Here is a 10,492-nt window from a genome sequence, read left to right as displayed (position 1 = left end):
TATTAGAATTATCTATCACAGTGTTTTATGTCGTGTGGAGAGTAGCAGAAAGTAATTTTGAAAGCTAGTTATATAGGTAATATTTTATACTTGTGCCTTTTTATTCATTCCCATAATTAATACACTGAAGTGTATTTTTTTAAATATTGGTATGACTTGAATATCAGATTATAATGTTGAGAATATTTGCCTTGTTTTATTGAAACAGGACTAATTTCAGGCAGTTCTCTAATCTTTCCGAGGTAGTCTACTTAGGTAGGATTCATCAATTTGGTAAATATTAGGTTCTTTACATATTGCAGACATTCAGCATTGAAGATGAATAAGGCATGTCCTGTCCTTAAGGAGAATGGTCGCCAAAGCCAATAGTCACCAATATGGTTGTCCTCCATACTGAGATAAAAGTTACTGGGATAGTTGTTTACTACTACTGTTATCATTTTAAAAGCGCACTTAAATTTCCAGGGTAATGTAGGTGGCTCAGTCAGGTAAGTATCTGACTCTTGATTTTGGCTCAGGTCATGATCTCAGGGTTGTGAGATTGAACCTCGTGTCCAGATCTGTGCTCAGCTTGGAGTCTGCTAAGGATTCCCTCTCTCTTTTCCCTCTGCCCCTCCCAGCTAAGGCTCTCTTTCTCTCTCTCAAATAATAAATAAATAAAATCTTTAAAAAAAATTTTCCAAGGTAATGTAAAAGTTAGTTACAGTGTAATCTGGATAAAGTTATGTTTTGGAAAAAGGTCTTTTGCTTTTATGCATACTATCTAATTGTCTTTTATATTTTGGTTAATTTGACTAGAGCTATGTGTAATGGATAAGCTATGTTCTAGGAGGTTTGGTGTTAGGCAGAGCAGGAATATCATATGTAGAAAAACTTGTCATTGATATTAAGATATTGAGTATTTTGGGGCACTTGGGTGGCTCATTTGGTTAAGCTGCTGCCTTCGGCTCAGGTCATAAGCCCAGGGTCCTGGGATTGAGCCCTGAGTCAGGCTCTCCGCTCAGTGGGGAGCCTGCTTCTCCCTCTCCCTGCTCCCCCCCCCCCAACTCATGCTCTCTCCTGTGCACTCGTGCTCTCTCTCAACTAAATAAAATCTTGAAAAAAAGAATATTGAATATTTAAAAAAATAAAGCCTTGAGTCTTGAATATATCATTGTATTTTTGATGCTTCTTCAGTGGCCTGGTACTTTTTTTTTTTTTTTTTTTAAGAATTTTTATTTTAGAGAGCACGTGGGCAGGGGGATGGTCAGAGGGAGAAGAACGTGCTGAGCTTGGAGCCTGCCTTGGGGAGTGGCGGTGGGGGGTGCTTGATCCCAAGACTTGAGAGATAATGACCTGAGCCGAAATCAAGAGTCAGATGCTCAACCCACTGAGCCACCCAGGCACCCCTGGCCTGGTACATTTTTTTTTTTTTTTTTTAAGATTTTATTTATTTGTCACAGAGAGAGAGTGCACAAGCACGGGGGAGTGGCAGGCAGAGGGAGAAGCAGACTCCCTGCTGAGCAGGGAGCCTGATGCGGGACTTGATCCCATGACCTGAGCCAAAGGCAGATGCTTAATCAACTGAGCCACCCAGGTGTCCCTGGCCTGGTACATTTTTAAACGTTCAGGATTTGGTAGAGAGTTTTAGTTTATATTTGTACTATTTGGAACCGACTCAAAATACTGATTTGTTGTAAAGTTTATAGCAGTTCGTGTTACTTGGCATAATTACTCTGACTTTTGAGGAGGTTTACAAAGATTAATTTTTCCATTATAGTGTTAAAATATTACAGTAGAGAATTTGAATGTTTATTTCATGTGTGTGGCATCTTAGACCCTAAGTAATTTTCAGTAAATACTGAAACAAAATGCTCAAGTTTTAATTTTGTATACCTAAATTTGACTGTATTGACTATATGATGAAATGGTATATAGCACCTATTTCATGTAGTGAAATTTATTAATTGGGAGAGTTGGCATGGATGTATGAAGAAAACCCACAGATGGAACTTTCATATGTCTTACCAAGTGCTCTTTATTTAACTGCTAAGCCCATCCTTTGAATATATATGGCATCAAGTAGCTAAGTCATTGCAAAGCATCTGATGTTTGAAACATGAATAAGTTCGTGAAGGCACCCTATAAACTGTAGAATAATATATAAATTTAAGGCCTTCTTACTCGTAAGGATCAGCTATGGCAAATGCTTCAGAGAGATCGAGAAGATTATAGTAGAATCAAAATCCTTTGTTTAGATTTGGTAATTTTCAACCTCAAGAAAATAGTTTTCTCCGGGGATTTGGAGAAGTGGTGCTTTCATACATGGCTGATGGGTGTGTAAATTGGTATCATTTTGGACGGTACTTTCGTAGGATCTAACAAATTTGAAGACAAATTTACCTTATACCCATCCAATTTTCAGTGTATATTCTACAGCAGGGGTCAACAAACTTTTCTTTAAAGGGTCAGAGAGTAAATATGTTAGACTTTGTGGGCCAGGAGGCAAAATTTAGGATGTACTTAATAGAGAACAAATTTCCACAAATTTTGAGTTGATAAAATTAAAAATGGATTGCATGTTCCAATGTATTACTGTATGTGGTTTTCTCTTTTTTAAACTATTTTACTTTTTTTATTTTTGTAAAATACATTTGACATAAAAATTACCATTGAAACAATTTTTTGGTGTATAGTTAAGGGAGAGTAACTACATTCATAATTGTGTAACTGTCATTACCATCCATCTCCAGAATCTTCTCATCAACCCATACTGAATCTCTATTAAAGAATAATTCCAAATCCTCTCTCCTCTGTCCCTGGGTAACCACCATTCTTCACTCTGTCTCTATGAATTTGACTACTTTAAGTATCTCAGATTAGTGGAATCACACAGTATATGTGCATTTAACTGTTGTATTTCATTAGGATACTGTCTCTAAGATTCGTTCATGTCATAGCATACTGTAAAGCTTGGTTATAGTTCGAGTGTGAATACTACATTCTATGTATATACCACATATTGTTAATCCACTCTTTTATTGATGAACACTTGGGTTGTACCCACATTTTGGGTAATATCTATAATGGTGGTATAAACATGGGATGCAAATACCTGTTAACTTCACTGATTTATTTTCTGTATATAGCTTGAAATGGAATGCTGAATAATAACTTTATTTTTTAAAACACAGCATATAATTATGCACAGCAGCTACACTATTTTATATATATTTTTTTCATTTTTTAAATTTTTAAAAAACTTCTGATTTAAATTCTAGTTAGGTACCATACAGTGTAATATTAGTTTCAGGTGTACAATATAGTGATTCAGTACTCCATATAACACCCAGTACTCATCACAGCAAGTGCACTCCTTAATTCTCATCACCTATTTTCTATTTCACCCATTCCCTCATCCATCTCCCCTCTGATAACCATCAATTTGTCCTCTATAGTTACGAGTCTGTTTGGTTTGCCTCTCTCTTTTTTTTTTCCTTTGCTCATTTGTCTTGTTTCTTAAATTCCACATATGAATGAAATCATATGGTGTTTGTCTTTCTCTGACCGACTTATTTTGCTTAGCATAATACCCTCTGGGTCCATCCATGTTGTTGCAGATGGCAAGAGTTCATTTTTTATTGGATGAGTAATATTCCATTATATGTGTGTGTACACATCTTTATCCATTCATCAGTGGATGGACGTTTGGGCTATTTCCGTAATTTGGCTGTTGTAGATAATGCTGCTATATAAACATCAGGGTACATGTATACCTTTGAATTGGTGTTTTTGTGTTCTTTGGGTGAATACCTAGTAGTGCAATTGCTGGATTGTAGGGTAGCTCTATTTTTAACTTTTTGAGGAACTTCCATACTATCTTCCACAGTGGCTGCCCAGGTTCCATTCCCACCAGCAGTGCACAAGGGTTCCCCTTTCTCCATATCCTTGCCAGCACCTGTTGTTTCTTGTGTTGTTGATTTTAGCCATTCTGACAGGTGTGAGGTGATACCTTGTTGTAGTTTTGATTTGTATTTCCCTGATGATGAGCGATATTAAGCATCTTTTCATGTGTCTGTTGGCCATCTGTATGTCTTCTTTGGAAAAATGTGTATTCATGTCTTCTGCCCATTTTTAAATTGGGTTATTCATTTTTTGGGTGTTGAGTTGTGTAAGTTCTTTATATATTTTGGATACTAACCCTTAATTGGATATGTCATTTGAAAATATCTTCTCCCATTCTGTGGGTTGCCTTTTAGTTTTGTTGATTGTTTCCTTTGCCCTGCAGAGGCTTTTTATTTTGATGGAGTCCCCAAAATTTACTTTTGCTTTTGTTTCCTTGCCTCAGGAGACGTATCTAGAAAGAAATTGCTATGGCCAATATCAGAGAAATTATTGTCTGTGTTCTTCTCTCGGATTTTTATGGTTTCTTACATTTAGGTCTTGCATCCATTTTGAATTTATTTTTGTGTATGGTATAAGAAACTGGTCCAGTTCCATTCTTTTGCATGTTGCTGTCCAGTTTTTCCAACACCATTTGTTGACTAGACTATCTTTTTTCCATTGGATATTCTTTCCTGCTTTGTCAAATATAAATTGGCCATATAGTTGTGGGTTTATTTCTGGGTTTTCTGTTCTGTTCCACTGATCTATGTGTCTGTTTTTGTGCCAGTACCATAGTGTTTTGATCCCTGCAGCTTTGTAATATAGTTTGAAGTCTGGAATTGTGATGCCTCCAGCTTTTCTTTTTCAGGATTGATTTGGCTATTCAGAGTCTTTTGTGGTTCCATACAAATTTTTGTATTGTTTATTCTACATCTGTGAAAAATTATTTTGATGGGGATTACATTAAATGTGTAGATTACTTTGGGTAGTATAGACATTTTAACAATATTTGATCTTCCAACCCATGAAAATGGAATGTTTTTCCTTTTTTTATGTCCTATTCAATTTCTTTAATTAGTGTTTTGTAGTTTTCAGAGTACGGGTCTTTGACCTCTTTGGTTAGGTTTATTCCTAGGTGTCTTACGGTTTTTGGTGCAATTGTAAATGGGATTGAGCCTTAATTTCTCTTTCTGCTTCTTCATTATTGGTGATAGAAATGGAACATATTTATGGATTAACATTGTAGCGAAGGTAATGCTTGATTTTTATTTTTCTCTTGGTCCCTTTAAGAAAGGAACATATCTTTAGCATGCTGGTTTTACTATTATACTGAGTGTCTTATGATGAGAACAGCATAAAAATGATTTGTTTTACATCACAATTACTATGTTTTCCTTCTCATTTACAGTTAGTGTGTGATTTTTTTATAGTTTTTGCCTTTTATCATTGCAAATCCTAATTTAGCATACTAATTTTTTAAAAATTTTTTTATTGTTATGTTAATCCCCATACATTACATCATTAGTTTTAGATGTAGTGTTCCATGATTCATTGTTTGTGCATAACACCCAGTGCTCCATAGCATTACTGATTTTTATTAAAAATTTACTAGGAGTTTTTTATATTTCTAAATCTACAGTTTCTTCTATTGATGTTAATTCAAGAACATTGCAAAGTGTTAAAATGTAGATGATGTTTTTTATTTTCTAATTGGATTTTTTTAAAAGGTGGCACTGCGTGTTGAATTGTTCATTTAGTGTGGTATGTGTAAGTCATCTTATTCAAGTTGACATTTCCTTCAGCTAAAATTTTTATTGGTAGTTATACTTAACTGCTTTTTACATTCTTACTGTTCAGACTATTAGTTTGCAATGTTCAGTGCTTTTTATTCTGTTTATTAGTACATGAATTATCCTTCGTGAAACAACCTCCACTCCTGTTGCGTTGGTGGTTTCCCTTTTTCTAGATAAAGTATTTGTAATCTTGATCAAGAGCTGTTGACAAGTTAGTAGGTTATGTAGGTATTGTAAACCTGTGTATATCTACTGTAATTTAAAGGAGAGTTAGAAATTGGTTATTTTGAAATAATTATTTTTGATGTGGTAGATAGGCACTCTTTCATTACAATTTATATTTGCCTGAATGTTCCCTTAGAAGCATCTCTGCGCAGCATGTAAATTTAGTAAAAGTTTAAAAAACATTATGAAATAAGATACAGTTTCCCCAGAGTCCTTTGCAGTTCTGCAAACATCCAGCAGGGATCTCCTCTACACCCAGTTTCCATCTGAGTACACTTAATGATAGTGTCTGTGATTATACTGTTGGGCATTTCATAGAATATTAGAAAGTGCCTTGAGAGAGTTCTTAGTTGACCACAGATAATCTAATATGATAAAATATTACCCCTATTCATACTCTAGGAATATTTAGAGGTTGGGCATTGTTTTAAAAATGTTTTATATTAAGTGGTATTAGTAATTATAAACTTTAGGATCCTTTAAATGGGCCTTTTAGAGGAAATAAATTCTGAAATTGCACAGTGCCTGGAAATTCTTGGTATACAGTGTTGCTCAGAACAAGTCTTCAAAGATAATGTATGTGACTAACTTAATTTTTAAGGTTCATCATTTAAGTATTAGAATCATTTTTTTTTTCCTTCTCAATTCTGTATTTCTTGCCACTTGGTTGATAGTAGTACTTACAGGATAGTAGGTTTATCACTTTCATTTTCTTTGATAGTAAGTTTATCACTTTCATTTTCTTTGATAGTAATTAGGTAAGTAGGTCCTTTGAAATGCAGTTTTCTCTAAAAATATGTAATTCTAACTAATGTCTCATTTCCAAGAAGTTATTTTGTTCACTTAGAACTGACTTTAGAGCAAATGATTTCACTTTGTCAGTTTGATGAATGATAGGGACATAATACCTTTTTGAAACCATTTGGAAGTAGTTTAATACTTTTTAAGAAATTAGTCATTAGTTTATAAGTTCATTAAATGAAAGTATTTTGTTTTGAAAATTAGTGATTGAAAAATCTTAAACACGTTTCACTGTAGAACTTATCAGTTAATATAAATCCTAGAGATAGGAAAGTCAGTGCTTGATGAACCTAAGGAATAAAAATTAATAAAGTTAAGTGTTAGGCTTAAACTACTTCTATATGTTGGAAAACAGTAACTATTTTATATCCCTGTGTGTTAGTGTTTCCTGTTTGAGATGTTTATCTTTTACCGTATTGGAAATAATTGGAGCAGAAATATAATAAGTTCTCTGTAGTGTTTCATATATAATGTGATGTTATATTGATTCTTCCTATTAAAGCAAGTATACTGTTCAGGAATTTCAGGGAATGCTTATAAAATTTTTGAGTGTGATCTGCTCGTTTTAAGTATAAACATATGAAGAGTATGCCATGTACCAAATTTCTGGGGGTGAAAAACCTCAGCCCTAGAATTTTCACAGAAGAAAGGGAAAAGATGTAACATTTTTAGGATATATTTGAATATCCTTTTTGTGTGTGCATAATGTAAGTTGAAGGCAAAATAGATTTTTATGATTGTTTTTGTTGTAATTAATGTTATTTTAGGCATTAAATGATATTAACAGTAATTTATTACAGTTAATTTTTACAATGTGCACAATACAGGCAGTTTATATTAATAGCAAGTGTGTGCGTTTTAGCAGACAATAAAACACTACATGAGAATTATGTTTAGAAATAAAATGTGAAACTTAGAAGCAGTGATCTTTCAGGCAAGTGAAAGAAATACTATATATTTAAATCTCTTAATTTGGATTTAGTCAGTGTTAAATTGAATAAAAGAAAATGTTGATGTTTGGGAAGTGGAAAAAGACATTGGAACATATTTAGTGTGCAGCTGTTGTAGAGCAAATTGAAACTGACGTATTTCATCCTGTGCTTATTAAAACTTTGTCTCTGTGAACATTTGGATCTTTTCTTTTTGTTTCAGATATTTGGTTTCCAAGCAGGACTGACGTCTTTGGATTGTAGGGGATCTTACTGCTTACCTGTACCGATTATTCCCTCTTTCAGCACTGCTCTTTATGGTAAACTTCTGAAACTACCCACATGCTGGTAAGTATTATGGTAAAATGTGGTTTATGGTATTTTCATTTATTATGAAGGGGGAAAAACCCAACTGTATCTGTCTTATGCAAGTGTGTTAGTTTTATACAAAACCTTAGAAAAATATCTGAAGTTATACTGTCTTTTACTGAAACACTAAAAATCTCTCTTTAATGCCTGAAATGTGACTAGCTCATAGTATCTTTTGTGGTAGTGTTAAGTGTTGATGGGGTACTAACTGTTAAGCCATGTTGGAACTGTAGTAAACTGTTGCTGCTTCATACTGTACCAGGAACTGCAAAGGCAAATACCTTATTTTTTCCTTTTTGAGAGAGGATACGAAGATATTAAAAAGTTGCAAATTAGTATCAAGGCCTAAGTATTTATCACCTAAATAACAATTTCATGTGTATTCCTAGCTACTAAGAAAAGCATACCCATAACATAGATTTAGTGTTTTATATGTCTATAGTTGCTTCATTTTCAAAGAAACTGATTTTAGGCTTTATTTTCATTTGGTTTTGGGTTTCTTTATTTGGAGGTCCTATTTCCTTAAGTTGAAAGAGGTTTATAGAAAGAAAGCCAATAGTTACTCATCATACCTTTTTTTTTTTAATTGAAAGCAAACTTTAATGTATTAAAAACAAAACTGAAGATATGAAATAAGGTTTAAACACTTGAAATTAAATTCTAGTGAAATATTTCTACATTTTAAAATTAGGTTACTTTTACTGTTTAGAATATGTCTTTGCTTTCTCAACCTAATTAGTAGGCTTATTTTTACAGGATGTATTTTCTGTTATTTATGAAAAGCAACATAATTTCTAGAAAATATTCTTTAAAGTACTTCATTTGTTAAAAATATATTTCTTTAATAATATATAACTTTTAAAATGAAATTTGTAAATTAAATGCTCACATCTTCAAAAAATTTGCCTATTGATCGAGAAAATTAAAAAATACAGAAATTGCAGTTGTCTTGAAATCAGTTCTTGTATAAAATGAAACCATTATTAAATGATCATTGTTAATTTCTCTTGATAAGTTTAATTTTATCCTTATTCATCCATATTCCACACATGTCATTTATTATGTTTTATAGAGATTCACTTTTTAACTTTTTATTTGTATATACATAGCATGTTGCATTTGAGCCAAGTTTTATATTCTGATCTACTAGGAAATACCAGGGGATATGTCCCAGTGGTATGTCAATATCAACTTTAATAAATGTTTGTGAGCACTGTTATCTCAGTTATGTGCTGATTTATTTATCATTCATAACACTGAGATTTTTAGAAAAACCGTGCAATTTACTATAGAAAATACTTAGCTTTTTTAGAAAATAAGAAGCCAAAATTTTCAAAATGAATTATAGCCTTTATATGAAAAAAAATTGAATATTTAAATAGGCAAGGCTTGGTTTAAGGATATGTAGGGCTTACTTTAAATATTGTCAAATGTGATTTAAACTAAGTCTGCTGACATCTAAAAGAAAATATTCCATTTAAATACTAAAAGCATGAGATCACACAATGCTTGTATTTGGATGTGACTTGCTTTATTTTATTTTATTTTATTATGTTATGTTAATCACCATACATTACATCATTAGTTTTTGATGTAGTGACTTGCTTTTTTGTATTTAAGGCCACTTATGTATTATTTGAATGATATTTTTCTATGCTTTATATGAGTATATTGCTTTGAAATAGTTTCTTTACATTATTTTCCTTAATTAATAGACTGTAAATTATAATTTGTTCTTAGCAACTCTAAATTGAAAGTAATACGTATAAAACTCATTAAGTTGAGATGTATCTTAGTTAAATGAAATGAATAAGATACCAGATCAAATGTTTCATATAGTGCTTGAATTAAATAAAAATCATATGAGAACTGAGAATTTTATTTAACTCATGTAGTGAGTGAAGATTATTTTAGTAAGGCACCCTGGTTGTGTCATTAAGTGTCAGCTCTGTTCCCAATATGGTATCTCCCTTCCTCAAATTACACAAGCTCTTTCATCTGGCTTTTTAAAAATCACATTCCAGTTTCTTAAAGCACATGTATGATGCTATTTATATCTATAACTATATATTTTTTCAATAATGAGAAGAGCATATTTACTATAGATCATAGCTTTTGAAACACATATACCACAATGAAAAAAAATTTTAGTTGGTATGTTTGAGTTAGCAATGGAAATCTAGATTTTATGTAAAACAACAAAATAGTTCATACTTCTTGTTTAAAAATGTCTAAATTGATACTAATTATATATGAAATTTGAAACTAACGTATATTTTAATCAGGTTTGCTAATTTAAAAAAATATGTGGCTTAAGTAACATTGAAAATAAGTTATTTTTCTCCCATTTGAATGTTCATGCTGATATATTTTAGCCTTAATGAGCAAGCTAATACTAAACTCCAGTTTCTTGGGATTTATTTTTTTTTCAAAAATATTTTGGTCATGGGCGCCTGGGTGGCTCAGACGGTTAAGCATCTGCCTTCGGCTCAGGTCATGATCCCAGGGTCC

The 10,492-nt window shown here is 32.4% G+C and overlaps 1 protein-coding gene across 3 annotated transcripts in view; it reads left to right on the top strand.

Annotated features, from left to right (window-relative positions):
• The window catches only part of VPS13B (vacuolar protein sorting 13 homolog B), a 741,629-nt gene that overhangs the window by 109,733 nt on the left and 621,404 nt on the right, over positions 1 to 10,492 (top strand). For all 3 annotated transcript variants that reach the window (XM_078072177.1, XM_078072178.1, XM_078072179.1), the window contains one exon: positions 7,836 to 7,960. In XM_078072177.1, the coding sequence (XP_077928303.1) occupies positions 7,836 to 7,960 (125 nt within the window). The remainder of the gene's footprint in view (positions 1 to 7,835; positions 7,961 to 10,492) is intronic.

Source organism: Halichoerus grypus, chromosome 5 (genome assembly GCF_964656455.1).
Source record: "Halichoerus grypus chromosome 5, mHalGry1.hap1.1, whole genome shotgun sequence".
Lineage (NCBI taxonomy): Eukaryota > Metazoa > Chordata > Mammalia > Carnivora > Phocidae > Halichoerus > Halichoerus grypus.
Note: the sequence above shows the minus strand (reverse complement) of the source record. Positions and strands in the feature narration are given on the sequence as shown.